This window comes from Thermobia domestica, chromosome 10 (genome assembly GCF_964235325.1).
Source record: "Thermobia domestica chromosome 10, izTheDome1.hap1.1, whole genome shotgun sequence".
NCBI lineage: Eukaryota > Metazoa > Arthropoda > Insecta > Zygentoma > Lepismatidae > Thermobia > Thermobia domestica.
The window spans coordinates 234,418,554-234,446,000 of NC_137463.1; the positions used below are offsets into that span (position 1 = coordinate 234,418,554).

At 36.0% G+C, this 27,447-nt stretch overlaps 1 protein-coding gene across 2 annotated transcripts in view; it reads left to right on the forward strand.

Annotated features, from left to right (window-relative positions):
* The first annotated feature begins 754 nt into the window (after positions 1-754).
* Positions 755-27,447, forward strand: part of LOC145663091 (uncharacterized) — a 57,622-nt gene continuing 30,929 nt past the window's right edge. Inside the window, exons 1-2 of one of the 2 annotated variants that reach the window (XM_081729360.1) lie at positions 755-815; positions 23,713-23,945. In XM_081729360.1, coding sequence (XP_081585486.1) covers positions 23,865-23,945 — 81 coding nt within the window. In that variant the 5' untranslated portion in view covers positions 755-815; positions 23,713-23,864. Of the gene's footprint in view, positions 961-23,712; positions 23,946-27,447 lie in introns of both variants that reach the window. The other variant, XM_081729359.1, reaches the window with a different exon arrangement.

The following is a 27,447-nucleotide window of genomic DNA, read 5'->3' on the forward strand; positions in this document are numbered from 1 at the left end:
AAAGGAAGATATCTATGTCTGAACCGGGCTAACAAATTAGTATGACATTGGGTATTCGATACCAGAAGGGATCACTGAACACGACTTTCTTATCACATATGACTTCTGAATTCTCTAAAACTTCACTACAACATCGCGAATATTCTGATGTTAATACATCACAATCTGATTATGATTCATCTTCACACACTTAACAAAAGTTACGAGAAGCTCTCCAGAAATGTTTTTCTCCGTATTTCGAAGTTAACTTAAAAAATAAATTACAATCGCAATATGAATCAATTCTTAACAATTAGTGCTCTCTTCTCAAAAAATTATAGGCCTTATGCAGAGTCGTTTTGACAAATGATTAACGTCATACTAAATGTTAGACTACTGCAGGCAACATATGTTAGTCGAACGTTTTAGTATTGTTCTAATCACGCGTCAGAACGACTCTGCATAAGGCCCTATAAGTTGAACTTTTAAAGACATTCACAAATATAGAAGTTTTTACTCTTTGGACATACAAATTTGAATGAAGTAATATAAGATAGTACTTATACATAGTAAATTCTGAAACCTTCCTATTCAGTTTGGATAAACGATATCTTGAAACGGATTGGCTACATATATTGCAATGTTATACTTGTTATTAATTTAATTATTCCTTTTCTCCACTTATAGCACACGTTGGCTATTGCCTGGTGCATTCCTTTAAATTTAATAGGAGAGATATATGTGATTGTCGTTTGAGTCTAAAAGATAACGAAGAGAAGAAGAAGAAGAAAAAGAAATCTTGTATGAAGTGATCGGAGTGATGTATTTGGTGGAAAGTTAGTTTAGTGTACATTTTGTAAAACGAATGTTGTAGATTTTATAAACTGTTGTTTTTGTGCTGTTGGTAATGGAAACAGTATCTGAATATTTGACACCAATAGAATATTTAAAGAAGTATACCATAAAATTTGTATATGTTGTGTATGTATTTGTGTTTTGTAATTATTTTATACTACATCGTAATAATTCCAAACGTACAGATCTACTTTACAGGAAACATAACAACGAATGTTTAATTTCGTGGAGTATGTTTAGTACAAGGGGTCCAGAAGCACGCAAAAAAATTTACAGGAGAAATGAATGATGCAAGTGCTTACACGTAACATAACGTAACCAAATCTAACCTAACCTAACATAAACTAACCTAAGCTAATCTTAACTAACCTAAACAAACGTAATATTAGTAGAAATAAGCGAAATTCTATTTTTTTTTGGAAAATTATGCGAGGCCCTTACACTAATATAACATGAACTAAACTACACTAACTTAATCTAACCTAACCTACCTTAAACTAACCGAATGTAATGAGAAGTTACCAGAATTGTAACTTTTTTTTTTTTTCAGAAAAGAGCTGGGCCCCTTCTGCTAAACATAGGCCAATTTCGTTTTTTGAATATTACCAAAGGCACTCAATAAATCTGTCAACAATGTTCGTACCTATTCCACAACCGAGATCGTACTTAAGAAGGTATCAAAGGGCTATGTTAATAATAAAAAGGGGTTAAGTTCCAAAATTGGGCATCCGTTTCCAGCAATTATTTTAAAATTTACAGGAAAGATATAGATAATTTGATCGTTTGTATGCTTGATAATATATAAAAGTGTCGAAAAATCTGTTTATTTGTTATATATAAGCGGTTATAAACATGGGACTATACGGCGAGTAGAGGGAACTACTTGGCGCAAGGCAACCGAACAGTTGCATTGTGGGAAAGAAACGAGCATTTATGTTACCAAGATGGCGAATGTACAAGGGCAATGAACTAACAGTTTTAACATTTGTGAAGCAATACGTTGATAACGAGCAAAATCTTTTAAAAGTTTGTGGAGAGCACGGATTAATGAACATAATAACAAATTACAGAAAGTGTGGAAAGTAGATAACCGCGAAAAAACGTAGCGAAAGCGGACGCCCAACTTCGGAATAAATGCCATAAAAAGGACTGGAACAGATACGATGAATAATTTGAAGGGGCGACCCAGGTGGGAGTTCCATCTAGGCATCGTTCATGTTATATCTAAGTTACCAGTATTTTCGCCTGTGCTGGTCAAGTTTAGGTATAGCAGTGAAAACAATTGTTGAAATATTTCTTTGCCCTCCAAAATATGTGGGTTTACTTTAGTGGTGGTCCTCTATTTTTACTAAAATTTCGGAAAATTTACAGAAGAAAGGAAGTAAGAAATGATGTTTTGAAGTTCTTTAGGTATATAAGCTTGGGAGTAAAGTTATGTTTAATACGAGAATGCTTTAGGAGCATTGTGAATCGCTGCATTGGATTAGATATTTCTGCGTTGAGCGTTACTGAATTAGAGAACACAATGTAGAAAGTGGATGAAGGAAGTGAAAATCAACAAGCGTAGAGGAACTTACTGTTTCCGGTGTAATGCAAGAGTACAGAGTGCAAAATATATGTGGGAAAAGCCGGCAACGAAGGGAACATTTTTCGAAATGTCAGTATTACCTGCGGAGAAAGTAGTTTTCGTGGTGTTTTGGTGCCTTCTAATACGGGAGAAATAGGCGTTCATATATCATGAATTGAAGTTGTTCTCAGCAACACTGCTTGATTAGAATACTTAGTGTAAAGTAACCTAACCTAATAATTTTTAGTGCTTAAGTGCTTTATTGTAGGTCTAGAAGTATACCACTAAAGTTTACCCAGATAGTTTCGTTGTATGAAAAGACAATATCCCACTTACATAGATAAAAAGTACAAGGATCACCAGAAATAATTGTTGAAAAATTACATTCTTGCATAATTCATATATAAAAACAGCGTCTGGATGTAAATAGCATAAAAACTACAATGCAGAAAAAAGTAAAAAAAGAAAGAAAACAATATGACGACTGAAAAGCACGAATGATATGTAACCGAGTCAGAGCAGGGCTAACCGATAGACCTGTGCGGTGGTGTTTCTTTAGGATACAGACGCATTAGCATTGGTAGTTTGCGCGCATCGAAGATTATTGAAAACCATGTTTTTTAATGTCACTGGATGTCTTATCTGAGGGGCAGCTATAACATCACGGATCGTAGAGAAGGGTAGATTATGTTAATGCTTGTATCTGGCATTGATGAGTACCTTAATGTTTTTTTTTTTTTTTTTTTTTTTTTCCGCTGTGATATGAGTTCCTATAACTAACGGTTTCACACTAGGATCGCTATACTTTTAAAATGAAATGTAGCTTTTGTACACTGCTATAGTACAATGGCGGAAAATATCTAATGCAATTATTTGTAATATATACTTATTTTAAGTGTTGTATAGGGCATCTAATGGAAACCTACACTTGTAAACAGTATATACAGCTGTATTGTTTACTATTTAATTCGAGCACCTACAGAATTTTCTTGGAAATACGGCATTGTATGTGGAGCCTCCTTCTTGTAGCAGACTGTCTTCGTCAGGGAGGGGATGGAGTTGAGGGGACGACTTCATTTCTCATTCATGTATCACCCCTCATCCGCATGTTCTTGCATGCCCTCTCAGCCGCGAATATTGCTGCTAGATTCGCGATTGGGTAGTGGGAGTCTTGGGGAATGGATGGTCCGTGAACGTCTTTCTCCACCTAGGTTGGACGTACACCGATCTGGCCTACGGTTGTATGCTTTGAGGGTTTGTGTTGTCCGAAGTCCAAGTCTTTAAAAATACAAAAAGTATAAAAAACTATTAAAACATGAAAAAGTAAAATAATAACTAATGATAATAATAATAGGAGCGCAAAATGATTGTAAAAATCCACATCTCTTGTTTTTTTGGGCTGGAGGGGGGGGGGGTCTATCCCTTTGGTTTGACAGTTTAGTTCATTTTAGCTCCAAATCTTCCTTTTCAGGAGCCATGCGATTTTGTCGATGGAGGGGCCGCGGTGGCTCAGTGGTAGAGCGTTCACCTCTGGTGCTTTGGGTCCCGGGTTCGATCCCAACCCCCGCCAAGTGAACTTTGTGGTGGACAAACACCGTGTGCGTGGGTTTTCTCGGGGTTCTCCCACTTTCTTCATTCCACCATTTCATTCATCACTCATCACCGTCTCCATTAGCCTAACCGGCATAACGTGGGACGTAAAACTCAGAGATTTCATTTCATTTCATTTTGTTGACGGAAATGGCTTTCTTGTATTCCCATTCCCCTAGGCACGTTGGCCCCACGATGGTCCTATAGTGAGGGCATGCTTATGGGATAATCAAGGGAATAGCGTAAGTTCTCTTCGCCAGCGCCCCAGTGTGAGGTTGCGGTGTTGGGAATGCGGCGTAGGATCGAAACTGCGTACGATCGAAAAATTCAGCTCAAAACCTGTTTCGATCCTACGCAGTTTCGATCGTACGCAGTTTCGACGCTACGCAGTTTCGACCGTACGCAGTTTCGATCCTACGCAGTTGCCCTGAAATAATTTAAGTTTTAATCATGCGCTCAAAAAATATATTTTTTTTTCTCTCTCTTTAATTTGTTTAACCTGTGCAGCTATAAATTAGAGTTATATTCATGGACTCCACACGACCTAAACTGCGTAGGATCGAAATTGCGTACGGTCGAAACTGCGTAGCGTCGAAACTGCGTAGGATCGAAACTGCGTACGGTCGAAACTGCGTAGCGTCGAAACTGCGTACGGTCGAAACTGCGTAGCGTCGAAACTGCGTAGGATCGAAACTGCGTAGGATCCACACTGCAGGTAGGATGGACAAGTTACAGGCGTATGGATTGAGAATCAATTATGATTTGTAATGATGACTATGTCAGAAGTGTAATACTAACTTTGAAACAGCTTCGACGGAATATAATGTAAAATAGTTATGTAATATGAAGAATTTAAAGTAATGAAGAATATGATGTATAATGAATATTGAAGGATAATAATAATAATAATGTTTAACGAATATTTCGATTGTAAAGATATTATTTCTAAAGGCTATCAGAAAGTTAGAGAAACAAAAGTCAGATAAAGATTCATATGCTGTTCTGTGTGTACTTGTCTGCGTAATATGAATGAAAATTTATATGATTTTATGTACAGCTTAACGACCTAATCACCAGTTATTCATATGTATGTCAACAACGTTACAATATTGTACTTCGCTTTGGGAGTTTCTCGTTTGTACGCTGAACCTCAAATCGATTTATAATTGGAACACGTACCCGTGGGGGTAGGAGCATTTCAATGTATTCCGTTACATTTCACAAAAATATTTTTAACCGTAAAAGATTCGAAATTAAACTACTATTCAAATAGAGAATAAAATTACGAAAGTTTACAACTATTACTGGAAATCAATGCTGTCATCCATTTTGAACATTTTAAAAGAACATAGTTTCTAATGTATTGAAATTTCATTTCTTATGAATAGTTTGAAACGTTGTAAATAGTTGTAAAGAACCTGCAGAAAATTCGTCAAAGTCCTCCTACAATGGGGAAGCCGTGTTAGACATGGAGTTAGTGGATGCAGATGGTGGCATTGGAAAAGTCCGGGTCTCCCGAGCACAGTGGTGATATCATAAACCGGGCCCCAGCCATGAGGCTCCAGAAAAATGGGGTCCCGAAGTTTTGGGCGCGGGTTCTTTCTATACGCCTATTAAACATGGAATTGTATGTGGGTGGGTGGTGAAGTTTTTAAATGTTCGGGTCGTCTGAGCACAGTGTTAACGTCAGAAATTGGGCCCTTGTCTCAAAGGTCCAAAAATGGTGTCCCGAAATTTTGAGCTTGGCTTCATTATATTTTTCTTTTAAGCATGGAGTTATTGGATACATATTGTGGTGTTGGAAAGCTCCGGGACCTGAGACTCCAGAAATGAGATCCCAAAAGCTTGGGTTCAGGTCTCTTTTATTTGCCTATTTAACATGGTGTTGTACTATAGTGTTAGCGTTTGAAAGGTCGGGGTCGATTAACGAAAGCGGTAATGTCAGAAATTGGGCCCTGGCCTCGAAGCTCCAGAAAATGTGGTTCCGAAATGTTGGGCTTGAGTCCACTCTATTTCTCGTTTCAGCATGGAGTTGTTGCATACAGATGGTGACGTTGGAAAGATCCGATTCCCCTCAGCACAGTGGTGGTCAGGAACCGGGCCCCCAACATGGGGCCCCAGAAATGGAGTCCCAATGTTTTGGGCATGAGCCCCTTCTATACGCCTATTAAACATGAATTGTTGTACGAAGGTGAAAAACTTGTATCTTCGTAAAAAAAAAAAAAAAAAAAAAAAAAAAAAAAAAAAAACTTGTATCTTCCTTATAATTATTAGATAATAATCTCAGCTCCTAAACACGTATAAAAGATACCGAAGTTATATTTCAGCAAAAAACAATTACCATAAAACATCTCTTTGCATGTGTAATGACTGAAATGTATTATACTTTGCTTCCCTCCCAAATAAATAAATAAATAAATAAATAAACGATTACAGTCGATAAGCGTAAATCTGGCAGAACCTATTTTCCGAAATCTAAAACAAATCACGCAGATTGTTTATTGCTTGTTCGCTATTGTCCACATCACATTTTCGGTTTTTCATTGTATGTAATTAACTATACCATAACAGAAATTCCCGCTACGAACAAATTACACGTTAGGTATACGCCTATGTGTCTCGTCTCGAGGACTTCCGGGCCGCAGTGGCTTAGTGGCAGAGGGTTCACACATGCTGCGGGGCCCTGGTTCTATACCAACTTGCGCAAAGTGGGGTTTGTGGTGAACAAACACCGTGTGTGAGGGTTTTCTTGGAGTTTCCCTTTCCCACAACTCTTTCATTTCACCATTCCATTTATTCTCATCATCTGCGTCTCCTTTAGTCTACCCAGGATGACAGTCGGACATAAAACTTAAAGATTGCATTTTCATTTTCACATTTGGAGACCCTGTATCTGTGTTCCTTGAGTGCCCCAAATGCTAAATAATAATGGGTTGGAAGGCCCATGAAGTTTAGTACCTGGTACACTCATTATCTCAACTTGCCCAAAAAGTTAAGGGCTCACGTTAAGTTAACGCCCCAAAACTTTGATTTTCACACCTTATTAACTATATTGGCCCAAAAGATGAAATTTGTTAGCCCATCGATCTTTATCTCGACTAGCCCAGAAAGTTGGGAGGCTCTGGTGAAGTTAGCCCCCAAATTTTCGGCGCCTATATCACATTAACTATGGGAGAACGAAAGCTGAAATTTGGTAGCCTATCCAGCCCGTAGACAGTACTATGTAGGCCATTCATTCTCTGGACCAGCCCAGAAACTTTGGGGGGGGGGGGGGCACGTTAAATTAGAGCCCGAAATCTTTGGCGCGCATATCTCATTAACCCTTTCGGGACAAAATCGATTTTGGGGTTTTTGGTAGACTTTCAGTTAATGATTTATTGCCCAAACACTGTTATCCCGATTGATATCGTTTACGTCTTGTATTTTAGAAGAGGGACATGGCTATTTTTTGGTGTAAGTTAGATTGCAGTGTTGCTAACGGGAGGGATTATTGAAAAAATGTAGGAGTGAAATTTAAAAAAAAAATATCCCTAGCCGAATTTCATGATTTTTTCTAGCTGGGAACACCGAAGCCACAGGGGTTCAAGTCACCTAAAAAGAATTTTCTGGTATGTTGACAAGGTACAGTAAAAACCTGAAGTCGCTGGCTGCCATACAAAGAGAGAAAGAAAAAACTCTCTCATAATACACGTCAAATTTTGGCATTTCTTACGCGTCAGAAGCAAAAATCAGCATACATGGTGGTTCACCGTCTTCCCTAATTATTCAATCGTGCTCCTCTATGGTGCGTTTTGTAGGCCAAGAATGATTCCAGACAGTTGTACGTTGGTTTGAATATAGCCAAGGACACTGAAATAATAGGGGGGAAAGGATAAACTTCCCAAATTTTTTACAAACAATTACAATTAACATTTTCTGTAGCTGGCAACATTGCTACCACTCAGAAGCAAACAATTTTAAAGTAATCTTTGGCCCACCAATAATATATTCAGCTAGTATCATGATGATATCTCTCAAATTAAGCATGTAATTTTAAAAAGTATATCATTTTTCCTAGAAAGTCACTATTATCCTTAAAATTATGTAATATGGTATACTGTAAGACCGGAATTGTAGTGTCCCCAATTATCCAAGTGAAACTTTTTATAGTGCGTTGTGTAAGTCAAGGATGAGGCTTCCAGAATCTGGTATGTTCGTTCCAATGTAGCCAATAGAAGAGAAGGAAATAAGAGGCAAATTTTAGAAGGGAAAAAAGGAAATTTTTACCAAAAAAAGTCTGAAATAAATAGTTCTATGGCTGGAAATACTGCTAAGAGACAGATGCAACTATCTTCAAATAAACCTTAGCCCACCACTAATATATCCTGAAAGTATCATGTCGATATTGAATAAACGAAGCTAGTAATTAAAAATTAATAGATTATGGTAAATATAAAAGTGAGAAAAATCAAGGATTAGAACCTTAATACGAAAATGAAATGAAATGAAATCTTTTAGTTTCACGTCCTACGGTTATGCCGGTTAGGCTAAAGTAGACGCTGATGATGAGAAATGAATGAAATGGTGGAATGAAAAAAGTGGAAGGAAACGGGAGAACCCCGATAAAACTCACACACACGATGTTTAGAACCTAAATACGAATTTATGGTGCGCCTCCTAATTACGCAATTGCAACGATCTGTGCCCAAGTTTATTCAGTAAGGACCGATGTTTGACTGACGTAGTTCACTTGCGCTCGGACGTATAGGTACGGAATTATAAACATAAACTTCGAAAATTGACAAATCTGAAAATACTTTATCTTCGCATTGAATTTGGACCCCTCCTCCAAAGTAAGTTCATGCGTATGGTACGTACCACCATACTACGATTTTTAATTTCAGTAAAAATCCCTTTGTTTTCTTGCCCCCAGGATAACTATATACTCTGCCAGTTAATATGTTTAAAACATTTGGAGTGATGTATCGTCATGTGTATAGATTAACCTCTTGCACACAGAGAATGTTTCTTTTCCAAGATTTAAATAAAACTGAAATGTTTTCCATTTCCATACAGAATTCAATTCACCTAAGATGTCCAAAGTTCACCTAAGATGTCCAAAATTCAATTCACCTAAGATGTCCACAACAATTTTTATGGAGGTAGTTGGAGAATACTTTATATCATAGGCCCGTAGTTAAACTCCCTCTATAAAAATTGTTGTGGAAGCACCTCAGGATTCTGACATACGCATTTTTGGATAGGGCACATACTAGTTCCTAAGTTAAGTCTTGACCCGACTGCGGTAGGTCCCATAGTTTTGGAGCTATGGACCTTTAAAATTCCTTTTTTCATGTTTTTGGCAGCCTATAACACGTAAACCGTCGCTTGTAGAGGGATAAATTCTTAAGGTCTTTTGAATTTGGCTAATCAGAGTGCTCCTTTAACCCGCGTATATTCGACGATAACCGTTCGGGATAAAATCTGCTCGCCATGTAGACCTAATTTTATTACAAAATGACGACTGTCTATTTACTTTATTTTGTAGTTCTTCCATATTCACTTTCAAATGATCGGCGCCAGTTGCCATCTAATAAAGTTGATGCGTTTGTTGCTTCTAGTACACAACCGCTTTGAAAAAGAAGCAATAAATGCATCAAATGTGGGAGATGAATTTAGAACCCCAAAATGGTACATGCCTAGCACATCTTGTGCTGTTAGGGTTTCTTCAGAAACATTTTGTAAAACAATTGAAAACACATCGCGCGGTTTGTATTTTGAAATTTTGCGTATACTTGGATTTGTTTAAGTATTTCTTTCTACTGTGTTTGCCTGTAGCTTCAGTTCATAAGCCTTTATAATTAGATACCCAACATATATGGCAATCACGCAGAAAACAACACCGAAGATTCTACACTTGTGTTAACACACAGGCTGTGTGTCATTTCAACTAGCGGCATTTGACACACAACTCCAAACGGAGAGTGAGTTGTTCTAACCACTTGTTTGTGTTATATTTTAACACAATCGTGCTAACACATAGGCATGTCGTTGAAATAATACAACGATTTTTTACAGTATAGGCACTTCCAGTAGAACTACAAGGATTAAATTTGGCAAAGTTTTTAGCCTCCTGGGACTATATAGAAAATTTCCAAAAGTGAATATTTTCCATTTTTAGCAGCTTTAAAGAGACAAAAAACTGTGTAATTTAAATAGACTTTTTGGATGTACAAAATCTCATATTTTAGGTACCGTAATTGAAATCGGAATAAAAACTAGGAATTTTGGTATGTTAGTAGGTTTATGAGGCGCGAGGCCGTAGGATGAGAAATTTTGTATCTGGCGACAAATTCCCACCTACTTAAAACTAATCTGATTATATAAACATTCAATTTTGCCAATTGCCAAGTTCATAAAGAAATTGAAAATCACAGCAACTGGGTAAGTAAGAAAATGCTAATCCAAATGTCAATTGAAAGAAACGGAAGTCTTTTAAGTAAATATTGGCAGCAACGCATTCTAATTTTCCAACTTGGTCAAAAGTTAGCAGGGTTGGAAAAAATACAGTTTTTTTTAAAAAAAAAAGAACAAAACGCGTGTTTAAAACATGAAAAAAGTGTTTAAAATGTTTTAAAGATGTTTTAAAAAACACACAAAAAAGTAAAAGTACATGTTTTAAACATTTTGAACAGTTTAAAATATTATTTTAAACATATTTCAAAATCGTGTAATCACTAGACTTCGGAATTTTAGGCACCAAAAAGTTTAATTTTAGGCGCCTAAAATAGGTACTAAAAATAGGAAAATAGGCGCTAAAAATTAAAAATAGGCTCTAAAAATAATAGTATAAATTATTACATACCCCTTTTTATTAACATCTTTTGTTTTCAGTGAATCAGGTGATTCATTCAGTACACAACTTGCTCATTCGTAATTTTGGAAACAGTAAATTACCAACAGTTTCTCAAAGTTTTCGACTGTCAATCTCTCTCTTTTGTCTGTAAGGATCATCTTTGCTGCCGAAAACGATCTTTCCACTGAGACAGATGTTACAGGAGCATACTTAAATTTCGATACATTTTTCATTTCCACTTCGTCGGGGATGGTTTCATCCTCTCCCATCAAAACTTTCCCTATACGAGCCAACACAAGAAATCCCTCATTCTTCTTCACTACACTTTCCCACTTACACTGCACTTTTTCCCCAACTTTCCCCGTAGCACTTTGGATTTTCTTTTCGGCTTCGTTAACTACTGACACCTGTTCACTAAGTGGCTTTCCCGTAGCTTCCAACTTAGTGATCGTCGTAGGTAAGAATGAAAAATTTGACTTGATATATACAAGATCTCTTTTGAGAATGGGATCTTTGAAAAGTTCCTTCAAAACTGAAACACTTGCAATGTTTTCCACACCAGGAAGTTCGCCAACAACACCAGCAATAGCGTCCAAGTTCTCTGCGTAATACAAAGCTGCTTCAAGCCATGTTCCCCAGCGCGTTAGGACAGGTTGTGGAGGAAGAGAAATGCCAGGCAGTTTTTCTTTAAAGACAGCGATTCTCGATGGGGCTTTGCAAAAAGTTTTTTTCATGTTAGAAATGAGGGCATTGACTTGAGGAAATTCGTTCCTGATTGTTTCAGAAATTCTATGAAAAGCATGTGCTACACAGGTAACATGGATGAGGTTGGGGTAGAAAGGTTTTAGGTTCTTAAACGCAGCAATCATGTAAGAAGCTGCATCTGTGCAAAGAAGAAGAATTTTAGAATCATCCACACCACTAGGATACAGAAGTTGCAAACTTTTGTTCACGGTGTAAGCAATTGTCTGGGCACTCACTTTCTTAATTTCCTTGCTACTTAACAAGTGAGGAGTTGAAGGTCCATCTTCATCAAGTTTTCCTACAACAACATTCACTATGTATCTATTGCATGCATCAGTAGTCTCATCGACGCCTACCCAAATGCTGGAATCGCCAATATCCTTTCTGATTGTATCAAGTGTATTGTTGTATTCAGAATCCAAACACGTTTTCCTGAGTGTTGACTCACACGGTATCGATTGCTGGCACCACTTCTGTAAAAACTGTCGGAATGTTTCATTTTGAAGTGTGTTCCATGGGATGTTGGCAGCGACAAGGGCTCTAGCAAGATCCGCATTAAATGTGTTCGCAGTTCCAGATTCAGATCCAGATCCAGAAGGCTGAGTTAACTGTGTCTGTTTCTGTTATTTCTTCGCTTTAGATTTGGCAAGATGTCCAGCACCATCAATGTGTTGCTTTAAGTGGCACTTCTTTTCCTGAGAAACCTTAAAAAAAAAAAAAAAAAAAAAAAAAAAAAAAACGCTTAGAAATATATTTTCAAATGCTTCTTACAAAACTAGTGAAGATGGTGGCGTTTTAACTTTAATTTCGGTTTCAAATTCTCTAATTTTCTTCGTGTACATTGCGACTAGTATTTTCAAACGGGTCAGTTCGGGTCAGCTTATTGTTGGACACCCTCAGTAACGGGTCGGGTCAGGTCAGCCTAACTCGGGTCACGAGTCTGGTATCGTTAGACCAACTCAGTTCACCAGTCGGGTCGGGTCAAACTATCTCGGGTGACCCGACTCGACCGGTGAACTGAGTTGGTCTAACGCTACCCGACCCGTGACCCGAGTTAGGCTGACCTGACCCGACCCGTTACTCGAGGGTGTCCAACCAAATGTCGACCCGAACTGACCCGATTGAGAGCACTAATTGCGACAACTACCATCACTGTTTGCTTGCCTTTCTGGTCGTAATGTGCTTTTTTTTTTTTTTTTTTTAATCGGTGAACGTTACATTATTGATTTAAAGTTGACAAAAAGGCAAACTTGTTGGTCTACCTCGTTAAAGACCAATATACCCCAGTCCCATTTCGAATCAGAACAGATCAAATAAAAGACTAATCGATGAGCATTTTACTTCAGAATAATCCCCAATTTACAGACAGAAGCAATAAAATTGTATATCAATATCTGAGAAATAATATTTAATTTTAAGCACTGTAACTAATTTAATTTTAAGCACTATATTTTATTTAATTTCGAATGCTGACACACTCCAACTTGGCAAAAATTAAAACATAATTTGGCAATATTTTGTTTGAGATTTGGATGCCAAAATAATTGCATGAAAAATTTCAAAATATCGTCCCTTTAAAATTTTCTTTAAAACTGTAATTTACAAAATTTTTAACTGATTTGAACCAAATTTTCCCCAAAATATGATTAAAATGTTTCAGTGTGAAAATCAGTGACCTGTCAAAAATTTAAAATAAGGGCCGTTTTAAAATTTCAAAAATTCAAAATTTTTGCAACTATCAACTGACAGAAACCAAAGTTAGAACGAAAATAAAGTATTAGCAATGCCTTAGTTGAGCGTGAACATCAGCATGATACAATAAATAAAATTGGCGTTTTTTAATTTTTTTTTTTTTTTTTTTGGAAATTAGTTGTCTCTTGCGGCCCTGCGACAAAAGGTGTATGGATATTCTTCATCAGGAGAGAGAGAGAGAGAGAGCAATCGATTAGAATTCCTTTTTTTTTTTTTTTTTTTTGGCTTTGGGGAGAGAACATCAGAGACAAATTCTTCCTTTCTTAAGATCTGTCCTAAAATAAAATTATCCGCAATTGTAATTCTTGTTAGACGAGTGTCAGACTGTTCTTTTCTTGCCCCTGTGTGGAATTTATTTGTCTGTAACTATGGATGGAAATCAATAGCATCTTAAGACAATAGACAGTAGCACCTCGAGCAAAATTGATAAATAAAAAAACAAAGAGACAAACAAGTTTCTGCTTCGTAAAACAAGTTCTGAGACAATCTATGAACCTCAAACGCCGTTATTTAACTATTAACAGATCTTTTCTTTCTTTTTCGAGAAAAATAACAAAAAAAAAAAAAAATGGCCTTTAAACATTTTTCCTATCTTTTATGCTTTTCAAGATATTGACATTTCTAGTTTTTCTTTCAAACTGAAATCCTCGTTTTTAGATATTTTCGGGATGAAAGGATATATCCAGTTTCCTTAACTTTTTAAAGATAATCAATATTGGCATTGCACATTTCTTCTTTCAAACTTTTGGAACTGTTGGCATTTAAAAAAAATTGAATCCCGCCTTTCTTAACTTCTTTCGTATTTTTTTTTTTTTCTTTTGAAAAACGAGATAGCAAAAATATGTTTTCTTAAGCTCCTGAAACTGTCGAGTAATTGCTGGCATTAAACATTTTTCTCCGAAAAGAGGACCCCTTTTGGAGTTACTGACACAATATGTCAACTTTAACTTACATTGTTTTTAACCTTTACCGCTTTTTTTCGGGGGGGGGGGGAGTCCTTCGGAAAGAACCGAGAATGCCATGTCCGCTTTTCTCAAGATCCCCGAGAATCCCTAAAACTGTTGAATGTGTAAGTCTAGACACTTTCTTCCATTAGCACTTTCAAAACCATCGTTCATATATTTCATTTAAGCAGGCTGCTAGAAGTCTTTACATTTTAAAGATTTTCCTGTGTTACAGGATTATTTTTATGTTTTTTCTTAACTGATCTAAATTCCATGTAAATTAGATTTTCACGAGTTCAGCAGCTCAGTAACGTTGTCTCTTAAAATAGTTAACCTCCCATTGATAAAGGTTTTACTTTAGCTAGCTATACAGAAACAAGGAGGGGGGGGGGTGTACAATTGATTTAATTAAATTTATAAATTCTGTAAATAAAAATAGCTTTTCTTACCTGCTTGCTGCACAATGGACAAAAGATTATTCTTCCATCGTATGTTAGATCTGGAAATTCTTGCAACCACTGGCGAATCAAGGTACTTTTTGAAGACTTCTCCTTTGGCATTGTTGCGTATGATACAAAACTTCTTTTTAAGAATCCTCAAGATCTGTGACTGGGCTGTAAGCCGTTGAGTCCAATTGTTCATGCGTTGTAGAGACGATGTATCGTTCTTGAACTACGTGTTTAAGATAAATCACTGCACTGACCCGAAAATGATACATGGATGGATACTCCAGTCAACTGAACCGCGTCACTTCATGAATCGTTTCTGTTCGTGGACTTTGGTTTTTCCCAAATATTGAAAGCGAAGACCCGAAGAGATTCTTGCTTCAATAGAGCTGTGTGTTGATTTGTGAATGTGTGTGTGTAAACTATTGTCCAAATTCCAGAGAGCTGAACGGATCACAGAAGAGCTGAAGTGAGCCGCTACAGAAGAGAAAAGGTGGAATAGTTCCAAGAATGCAGAACGGCAGGGAGGGGAATATTGGTTACTGCGATATGCACTTAGCAATAGCTTTGGTTTTGCCCCTGGGGAAAGAGAGACAGACAGAAAGAGATAGAGATCTTTCAGTACAGTGTCTGCAGGATGCAAAGGGATGGTTTGTCTTTGTCTTTCACAAATGGGCTTGACCTTGAGCAGAAATAGCTCAACTTTTAGAAACAATTTTTTACATACAACCACCCTCTGCGTTTCACTTCTTCATACGAGTTAGACTAAAATTAGCCTCGACAAACACACTCACTCTGCCTTCAGATTTGTCAATTAAATTTCACTCAACACTAAAAAAAAAAAGTTTATTTAAAAAATACAGGAATTTTGTATTTTTTGCAGTTTTAGGCATTTTTAGGCCAAAACGGCCAAAATAGGTGCTAAACTCCATTTTAGGCATTTTTAGGGCACTTATAAAGTGTTTTAATAGGCTTAATTCCTCATGATTCGTAAAGATCCGAAGTATTTTTTACTTCCTATAAAGGGAACAAAATAGGCATTTGCCTTAAAATCCGAAGTCTAGTAATCACGTATTTATTAAGACTTTTTGCTCTTTCAACCGATCTTTTCATTTATTTTATTCTCTTTAAGACTACACAGTGTTGGGTACAGAACATTTCCGTATAGATTAGTAATTTTCAACTTATTTCATATAACGACCCCTTTTATTACACCCTCTTGCCAGTGACTCTCATACAGTAAGTATTTTCTTGGATATAGTAAGCTTTTAAGGTAGATTTTAAAATTTACCAACTATAGAGGTTTCACACAATCTATCAATATACATGGCAAAACAAAAGTCCTCACCATCCTTGTGCGTTGACAACGGGTTGAGGGAGAATGATGAATCTTGGAAGTGGTCTGACACATCAGATGGTGCTATCAAGCATCATGGCGAACATCTGTGCTTAGTATTCGAAATTTCAAATGCAAATGGTGTCATGTTAAATGAGGGCTAGAATTTTACCAGAAATGCTGTTGTGCGGTTATTTTAACCATAAAGAAAATCATTTCGAGTTACCGCTTCTAAAAGTTTTGTAGTTATGCCTTTAGGGGCTAAGCTAGCGTTTCGTGGAGGCGGGTGAGATTTTTGTTGCAAAATTTGATTACTACTTCATAACACTGGTGCTAATAAAATTATTTTATAATAATAGGGCTACGTTTTCGAAAAGTAATGTTTGAAGCACACTTCATATTGTGCTAATTTTATATTTTCTGCAAGTCTATGTAATTGGTTGTTTTTTGAGTCAAAAATTTATTGACGAAAGGTAATATTTGGGGCGTTCAGAGTACAATAGATCCAAATCCATTTTCAATAAACTTCAGTTTTCCTCAGCAAATGAATTCTATTTCAAAAAATAATACTTCGCAGTCAAGAATCCAAAACAAATGTAACTAAAACCATGCGAAAAGGCGTGGGATAGTTTCATATGACAGCCGCTAGTAAGGGCGTCAGTGGAACAGGAGGGCAACCACCCTCATCCGCACCCTGCATTTCAGATTTTGGGGACGGTAAGACAGTTTTAGAAATCTTTTGATAAGCAAAGTCCAACAGAATAAGCCTGAGGTAATTACACCGAATAAATACGAAGAACATACAGATGATTAAAACTGGGAAGTTGCTTAGGTCCAATTTCCTGAATTTTAAGCAGGCCCGAAACTCGAAAGTAGAGCCACCTTTGAAATCCTTGGGTAAAAAAAATATACAAGAAAGCAATATAGGCCTATAGCTCCTTACGGCCAATGATCAAAATCCGTATTTATTCGGTGCAAGGACTTCAATTTTTAAATGTTGGACTTTGCTAAGCAAAATGTTTCTAAATCTGCATTACTGCCCCAAAAATCTGAAATTCAGGGTAGAAGACGGATGATTTCTAAACGAACGCCCCTATCTAGCGGCAATCATACAAAATTCTAGATTCCTTTTTTTCAGGTAGTTTTTCTTTCTTTCATCTCGGATTCGTGGTTGTGAAAATATGACATTTTACGTCGATGTATTCTTTTGGACACATTCTGCATTTATGTAACGTAATTATGCATCATTGACTATAACATTCGGAGCTTGACTTGTTAATCATTCCAACGCTGCAACATACACAATACAAGTATAATGTTAATATCTTAAATGTATGAGCAAGGAGGGGGAAGGGAAAATTAGCTCTCCTCCCCATTCCGTCAACGCCCTTGTCTAGCGGTTGTCCTATGAAACTCTAGTCCACACGCTTTCCCGTGGTTTTTGTTTCATTTATTTCATACCCTATGCTACGAAGATATTACGTTTGCTGAGCAAAAGTGAACCTTTCTGAAAATGAACTTGGGTCCCTTGTGCTCTAAATGTTGAGTTGAAGCCAAATTTATCCTGCAACCCAAGTTTGTTCGAAACATATAAATTTAGTTTGTTTAGTTTGATTGATTACATCTTGCATCAGTAGCAAGGCTATATTAGACAGGGCTTTTTGTTTAAAGTGGGATCTGACCCACTAATTTTGAAATTTTACGTGGGATCGCAGTCAAAATCTATACAGCAAATTCCGACGCCTCGTGTCTCTATCCTCAAAAATTAATGTTAAAAGACTGAATATTGCACCCTGTAGCGTGGTACATACATACAAACAAACAAATTGAGATCAAATTGTCCCAGACCTTGAAGTTCAGCACTAACGTTATAATAAGTATCACACTTGGTTAGTTACGTGATCGACTGCCATACCTTGCGTTTCTCACCTGGTCTCTTCATACAAGCTATGCCAAGTTGTAAAGTTTCAAAGAAAATTTAGAACTGTGGTGGGGAAGAGGTACGAAATAAAATTTTCATAATATAATGAAAAATATATTGTTGATACAAAATTAGTTGTTACCTGAAGTTTCCAGTTGCATCTCAGCCACACCACTGACGTTAGATTCATCAGAAGCAATTTTCGGATCAACATTTTTACCATTTGTTTGGGTTTCCATTTTTACCAAGCATTGCATTTTTTATAATGATTTTCGTTCTTGGAACTAAACCACCCATTTCTTTCTTACACGTTTTGTGACAAACTCGTTTGATCGTTTACTTACCTGATTGAGTTTGAGTTACTCTAATAAATTTGTATCAAATCATGTCCTTCTTTTCTTCACGCATAATCCATGTTAAACGATTCCATGTTGTACGGAGACAGAACTAACATGTACTGTACAAACCAGGGTTGGCTGGTTTAAACCAAGGTGGTTTAAACCATGGTTTAAACCAAGGTTTAAACCAGCTGGTTTTTTCAAAAAAACCAACTGGTTTAAACCAAAAAACAAAAAAACGTTCGTAAAAGTGTAAGTGTTTGTAAAATCTTGATAAACACACATTTGTGGGTTATCACGTTTCACTCCCGTATATTATTCGTATTATATTCAGACCTAAATTCCCCATTCATTACTCAAAAAGATTATACTACAAAAGCAACTTTTTTTACAAGTTTATAAATGTTTGTTTTGTGATTTTTTGTGGTTATTATTGTTATGTAATTGCAATCGAAGAAAAATTCTGCATATTGTTTCGTTTCAATGTTTACTATTGATAAAATGTATCGAAAATGCCGTACTTTGTGTGTGTGTGTGGGGGGGGGGGGTGTCATACAGACCCCACGAGAGGCATTTAGTGAAATAAGTATCTTTGGTATCTATCTATGTATGAATGAGTTTGAGCCAAAGTGGACTCAAATAATTCGTATCTTTATTCACTTTTCTTATTGATATGCAGATTAAGTCGGTGTATTTCTTTAATTTGGACCAATAAAAGTCGTTGTTAACTAACTTGAACTAAATTAGTTCTTCTGTACTCCGTAGTACTTTGAAATTGTTCATATGTAATTCTGTGTAATGGTTTCACTTGTGCAACTGTTTATCTTTTTGTCCTTCTGAAATGACTCTTGACAGTTATATTAAGAAGCATGTAAAGATCAGTACAACGTATTTTTTTTTTTTAATCAGGATTCCTTCGTGAGTGAGTCGGCAGACGTATCGCATTTGTGGCCAATTAGTCCTGGTTCTGAGTTCAAATGGAGGACAATTTCTCTCGGATGTAACTCGAGAAGCGGTTTTTATTCCGCTTTAATCTTATGTGACCCCTTCCAGCATAACCCGGTTGTTGCATAATAACATCAAAGCGAAACAAACTTATTTCTATCCATATATGATATGAATATTTAGAGCAAACCATTTAAACCATAAAAACCTGGTTTAAACCAAAAAAACCTGGTTTAAACCAAAAAAACCTGGTTTAAACCAAAAAACCGGTTTTTTTGGTTTTTTTAATAAAAACCATGGTTTTTGCCAACCCTGGTACAAACGAATGCTTGCGATATTTTAATTTCAGAACCTCAACGTCGCAATGAATACAACACAACAGTTTGTTTCCGTGATAATTATTTTATTTATTTTTTAATATCAGTTCTATAAGTAGTCCAACCTTCGACTACGACACTTTCTCGCAAGTTAACTGAGAAGCATTTAAACAATACAATATACGTTAAAAATAAGGGGGAAAAGAGAGAAAATAAATTGTAGATCACCACATTGACCTGCTGTAGCCACGAGAAATCAAACCATTCACATGGGAAGAAAATAGTCTTCTGATTGGGGAGCACTTTTGGACAGTTCTCTTGCTCTGGAAGATTTCTTTTTTTACGAACATAAAATAAAATGCAAATAAACATATGTTTAAGACAAGTCTTCAAAATAAACGTGTTTAAAACAAAATGTTTAAAACATAAACAAAATTTGTTTTAAACAAAATCAATTGTTAAAAAAAAGTTTTAATCATTTGTTTTAAATATTTTGTTTTAAACAAAACAACCCTGGAAGTTAGTCAATTTGGGACGAAGCCCAAACTAGCAAAAACTTGAACTAATTACATGAACCTTCGATTGTGCCACCTGCAAAGTCTATAAAAGAAGTGACAATTCACAGCAACTAGGTAACTAAGAAAATGTTAAGCTAAGTCAATTGAACTTAACGGCAATCTTCTGAACAAGGAATTTGCCAACTTGATCAGAAGTAGTGGCTTTTGGGGGGAGGATTCTCCTTTCTCCCTGCTGAGACAAGACTTAGCTTTTTTGGTCCTCCTGAATAAGTCATAGTCCCCCAAGAAAAACTTCCTGGGTACACCCCTGTATGATTATTTAATTATATTTGTCACTATTTTATTTCTCAGTTTCGTATCTATGCACTTTCGATCGTACGCAGTTTCGACCGTACGCAGTTTCGATCGTACGCAGTTTCGATCCTACGCAGTTTCGATCGTACGCAGTTTCGACCGTACGCAGTTTCGATCCTACGCAGTTTCGACGCTACGCAGTTTCGGTCGTATACAGTTTTGATCCTACTCCGATTTTTCCCTATATAACTTCAAAAAAATACTATTACTTAATATTCTGTGATTATAAAATAATTGTTTTTTTATTGTTCGATCATAAGACCTTATCTGTTTTCGATCCTACGCCGGTTTTAGTTTCGATCGTACGCAGTTTCGATCGTACGCAGTTTCGGTCGTACGCAGTTTCGATCCTACGCATGTAACCCGCGGTGTTCACACGCATTTTCTATTTATCAATGTATATTTAATATCAACATTTCATGAGTACTAAAACTACAAAATCGTATCCGGACTAACCCTCTCATAAGAATCCCAAACCAAATGAGAGCGAGACAATATCTCTAGTTTTCGATAGTTTGGAAAAGACAAGTATCGTGATGCCTGTAACCCGATATCTTGTAATTAAGATGCTGATGGTGCCAATGATGAAGCTAACCGCCCGAGTAGTATTAATAGCTTGTCAGCATTCAGTATTAATAAAATAATTAGCTGAATGCCACACAGGTTAAAGATACCAAGAAATTACAGGATGGCACTTTATTGGTGGAAACGGTCCACGACCATCAAACAACGAAGTCACTAAAATTGACTACCATTGGATCAGTAAACCTGTCGGCAGAATCCCATCGTTTACTGAACGTTTCTCGTGGTTTAGTATCATGTTGGGACCTCCTAAACACCACCGAAGAGATGAAATCGGAGCTGGCTGGCCAAAATGTTGTAAAGGTAACTCGTCTCAAAAGTAAGAAGTCAATTGAACTCATTGCTACTCAGTCACTGATTCTTATTTTCGGTTTGCCTATACTGCTGAACTACGTGAATTCTGTATTATTGACTTAAGGCGCGTCTTTATATTCCTAGTCCCCTTCGCTGTTTCAAATTTCAACGCTTTGGGCACACCAGTACGTCATGTAATGCGAGTGCTGCTCTTTGTGCGAGTTGTAGGCTGGGTAGCCATGGTGCGGAACCCTGTACAGCGAACAACCCCTTTTTGTCAGCTGCAAGGGCGAGCATTCTGCTTGGTCTCGGGACTGTCCAGCGTTTTAACATAGGAAACATATCCGAGAGCTGGTGATTGTTGAGAAGATCTCTGGTGCCGATACTAAGCGGTTTAAAAAAAAAAAAAAAAAAACTTCCCTTCCTCGCTTTCTGTTCCGTTTGCTACTTATAATTCTGTGGCAGCTCAGCGTTTCCACTCAAACAGATCTTCTTTCCGACGAAACTCCAGAATTTCAGACCCCAATCGCATCGACTAGCGAACCCCCCAAAACCCCACGTGTTTACGTTAATGTGGTCTTCGGCAAACTCCAGTTCTTCGCCGCTCACTTATATGTCCGGCCTATAACTTTGCCAATATGTACGCCAACTCAGTGACATGGCTCTTTTCCCGAAAAGAACAAAATCCCCACCTGTTCGTAAACGACCTTCAGTGTTCTTGAAATCTGATATGGTGGAAGACGAGCTGATGGATATTGAGTGAACGGTAGTTGACCAACATGAAAAGATTCGCCTCCAACGTTAGTAATTATTACAAGTTTATACAGCACTGTTACTGTTATTTTTTGTTATTCTCATATATTTATTATTTCATCTTTGTTTTAGATCTTTACTTCTTTTTTGCAGCAGTGTTCTTGGTATATTTTGATATGTTGATTTTGAATCTTCATGTAATGCAGTCATGTTGATCGTGATGAGGGCAAATAGCCTCGGTGCTGACGTCTCTATTAAACGTCAATCAATTAGTTGTATGGAGTGTACTCAGTTTTCCCTGCAAATTTTGCAAAATGTGGTGTACCTAATCTTGACCGGCATTTTATGCGGTACTAGTTTCATCCACTGTTTATTGAAAGTCCTCCTCGGAGGAGATTGCCTCTGGTTCGACTCTGGCTCGTGGCAAGGGACACCATATGCGTTTTCTTTGGAATTTTCCTACTTTCTTCATTTGGTTCATCATCATCATCACCGTCTCAGCCTCACATGATAGACATATGACTTTAAAAGAAAAGGGTTTGAGGAAATCTGAAATCATTACTTGGAAGAATAACTCCTTCCTACTTAACCATTTTGCGATTTTTAAGGTAAATTTTATACTTTCAGTCAAGCAACTACTGTATCATCACTATTTAATCTAGGATTTTGGTTCGTACTTCGTTCCCTTCAGAATAAAGCAACCTTGCAAATGGTACCATTTGCATGTCTGTATCATATACCTGAAAAGGGGAATTCCGAGATTTTTTTCTGAAAAAATCCCTTTTTCAAAACTTTAGCCCCCTCAGGACCGGCCCTATGTTAACATACAGATCTCAAGATCAATTGAAAAATACTAAGTGGTGTGCGCAATGCGTATACAAAGTATCAGTCTTGGAAACTAAAGAGGGAAAAATATTTAGCAATGTGCGATGGAATTTTGGGATTTTTAAGGTAAATCTTAGAATTTCAGTCAAGCAGCTACTGTAACATCACTATTTATTCTAGGATTTTGATTCGTACTTCACTACATGGTTGATATGTTTAAAATAAGGGCAGTTGTTTAAACACATTATTTTATTTTATTTATTTATTATTTTAGGGTAGTTGAACATGTTTAAAACAATTAAAATATCAGATTGAAGAAGTTCATTTAATTTTCTAACAAACACAACCTATCCTCCGCAGGATTTGTGCATAGAGTAAATTCCGAGCAGATTTATATTCTTGTTATAACAGGAATCACTGAACGAAATTCTGCACAACAATGTGCGTATAACTAAACCAACAGAAATTCAAGCGAAGTATTTGAACATTTCTGAAATTCCAAGAATAACGAAGGTTAAACATTCTTTACGCTATTCTAAAATCCAAATTCACAAATTCAAAACTTGAGTATTTTTTCGTCATTATCATTTATAAAGATAAATTCGAAAAGTAATTCACATCTAGGTTGTTTTGTCTCTTCCTCACCAATATTCCATTGAATGTACTACCAAAAACACACTCAAAATTCCTACAAACTTAGATAAACAATTTAAAAAAGAATATTGCTCAAAGTACATGAATTTATTTATGTCTGTAAAAGAAATATACTTCAGGCGAAATTCATGTATTAAAACTTTCTACGTATTATTATTTTCAGGTTATAGAAGGCGATGAATTATCACAAAATATTTCTGAATATTGTCTTTTCAAAGTCAAAGAATTAAGTAAGTTTAAAAAGTATTAGAAGCAAAATATCAACTAAAGAATTTATTAAGGAAGAAGAAGAAGAAAGTTGCTGTAAAAGACAAGATGAGCGAGGATCAATGTGCATCAGCTCAAGATGATTCTTTGGAAAAGGAATGTCAAAATGAAGTGCCAATGCCTTTAGAGGTGAGTTGTTTATTATGTATTATCATTTTAAAGAAGAAGACTGATGTTCATTTAAGTTTCACAAGTGTCGAGAGCATTGTGTGTTCTTCGTAATTTTCTTTCTTTGGTATTTAGTTAAAGTATACGGTGTAATTGTAGTTGATACTTAGATGTGTTTATGTCAGTGCCTAATTCACATCTCTCGTGTAATGGTATATTATGTGTAAGTACTCTTCATTATGTAGAAAGAGTAATAGAATATGTTGCTAGTTGATAATATGCTTTGTTAGCAGTCATACATAATCAGCAACTGGCACTTAGATAATTCGAACAATATGAGATCTCTTGAAATATCGAGTTAGAACTACTATGTAATAAAACTGATACTTTTGTGATTGTGTATTTATATAGTGATATAATTTTAAGAGCTCTGTGATTCCCTTTGTCTCTTTCGATATCCATTAAAAAGTTCTTGGAATTATATCATTGGATAGATGTACGTTGTACACGCATAATATCAGTTTTATTATTGAATTAATAATCATATATCGTACATTGTCGTTATTAGAACTACTGCTCGTGAGAATCGGTTGTATCCTTCTCGTGAGATTCTTTTCGTTGCGAGGAATGCGTTTTCCAGTTGTTCACTACTGACATAACCTTTCTAACCGGGTGCCCTTCCCGCTGATGTAGTGGCCAGCTCATGTGCCTCACGTAGTCCTGGATCCTATACCCTGGTAGATGACAGAAATAATCTTACAATCATTCACTGTCATTAATCATCCGTCTCCTTTAGCCTAGATAGTATAACTACGGGACGTTAAACTGAAAGATGTCATTTCATTTTCAATGAACTTTAAAAGATCATTACCGAATTCTCTATGTCTGTGTATGTGTCTATTAATTGCGAATTTTTCAGTTTTGAGTCCTCCATTCGATAGAGCATCAAAAACTGTCTCAAAGAAGTGATGGAATTTTTCGCGTCACTCTTATCATTCCCGAGACTATTGGCCGAAAAATTTACGATTTCTGGAGATTTAAGGAGTCATATTTCGGGAACCGTAAGTGATAGAGAGATGATATTGGTTGTAATTTAAAGACATTATCGTGTAGGACTAGTCTTCAGTATACCAGATACCAAAAATCTCAGAAAAATATTTCTTCGTTACGGAGATGCAGCGCTTCAAACAATGCAAAAATGAGCTGCTTACGTCACGGCAGCAAAAACGCGTTTTGGCGTGATGTCACAATTCGGTATCCCTCTCTGAGCCATATATTGAAACCTTCAGGGAATCTTTTCATATTGCAGTTTCTTACTCTAAACTACAAATAAATTTAGTTGAATAGGGAAAGGAAAAGTGACAAAATAAGTAAAATATTTATTATATATAAACGTTACGTGTTAATAAGACCTATTTTCCTAGCTTGATATACATTAAAGGTCAGTTGTAATGTTCTATCATTACAAATATTTTAGATACTTATACACTTAAACAGGATTACTTTATTATTGTATTACCCCAAAAACATTAGAGTCTAAGCACTATATCAGTTCAAATTAAGTCATGCGCAGATTGAAAATATCTAGACCATCATATTATAGCTTTTCTTTATTTTGAAGATTTGTCGTATATATCCATGCTATTATACTACGGCTACAAATAAGCACTTTCTGCACCCCAAAGCTCTTAATCCCTTAAAAAAATTCGTATCCTATTACATCCTTACATTTTTCTACTATTGACTGTATATATTAGCAATTGGTCACCCAAAACCATTGCTCAACTATTCTTATCTTAATGCGTCACGCATCTTGTAGCTTCACCATGGGGTTTCCGCTAACACTAGTACAAATCAATGTGTTGACTATAATATACTCATTCCGGTATACTGTGAAGAATAAACGAAATCTTACTACATACTGCATAACTAGGCTCGGAAAATGCTTCCGGTACAAAATATTACAGAACTAGATAATTTATACTAAATTTATAGAAGTCTATGATTGGAAGGTTAGGTCAGGATGAATGTACTCAACTTGTCACTCTTCGTTATATAATGCATAATTGATATTTTGTTATTATTATGTCGATCCATCAGGAATACATTATCTTTAGGCTACAACAAAGAAAGTGCTATATAATTCAAGACTCCGTCACATAGTGTAGATTTTTTTTTTTCAGTCATGTATATCATCTGTATGTAAATTCATTTTCCATTAGTAGTAATAGTTGTCCATTTGGCTAGATATGTAGGTCAAGTTTATTACACGCTATCGATGTAAACTTAGACTAGAAATGAAATAATAGCGTAGTATGTGTTTTGGACATATAAATAAATGTGACAGGAGGGATTATGTTGTATTCCTCGAAGTTTTAGTTTTTTTTTCCCCTTTCCTACTTCTTAAAAATAATGTCGATGGATCAGTTTGCAATTATGACGATTATTCGTATCTCAAATGTCATGCATTCATATATATATATATATATATATATATATATATATATATTTATATTATCGAAGAGTAACTTTGTTTAACCTTCCGAAGAAGGCTACCTATAATATGGATGTGTATTACCTTTTGAAAATATTGATCTATCCTATATTTTTTTCTTTCTTTGATTATTGTACCGGGAAGCTACTGAGAAACGTATTTTACATAAATACAGTAAATATGATTAGTTTTGGAAATATGTATCAAAGTCAGGTAATATATCAACCGAAAGTTTATTGATATTAGAAATAATAACTACAATAATGTTGTGATTAACATAAGTATTAATGAGTGAAGTATGAACTTCAAATATTGTAATCACAAGGCTTAACATTTAATTTTCGTGCAATGTATCTGGAAGAAGATTAACTATTTGTTAATAAAAATTCTGTCTCCTGATTTGTAATTAAATTGTGAATCTGAACCAATAAATAATCATTCCAATTTGAAGTTCTGATTTGAGTTGAGAAAGTTCTACTAAAATTAGTTATAGATATATATACATAGGTAATAATAATATATAATGTAAATTAGTGTCGAACGTGTGTTAGATGGAACCAGTGGCGTATTTAGGGGGGTGGCTTCCGGGCTTAAGCCCCCCCCGAAATCTTACTTAGTATAGTAAAGTAAATGAAATATCTTGCAGAATTTTCACATTTTCAGGCAAAGCCCCTCCCGAAACAAAATCGTAAATACGCCACTGGATGGAACATTGATTAAATCTCATCGGTGGTCTGCTACTTTAGCAAGAACCTGATATTGGCAGTCAAATTCCGTTGCGTATATAAAATAGAGTTTATTTTCTTTTTTTTTTTAATCAATATTAACCGTTGCAAAATAAGTTGCGTTATAAAAATGGCTATGTAAATAAATTGTGCTAGAAGAAGGTATGTTATAATTTCATGATAGAGAAAGAAAAAGGGATATGATGTAAACATGTTTCCTGTGCTGAACAGGATTGGAAATGCGTAAATATTGCCGAATTTTTCTAGAATTATCGCGCACAGTACACATAGCGATTTTTTTGCC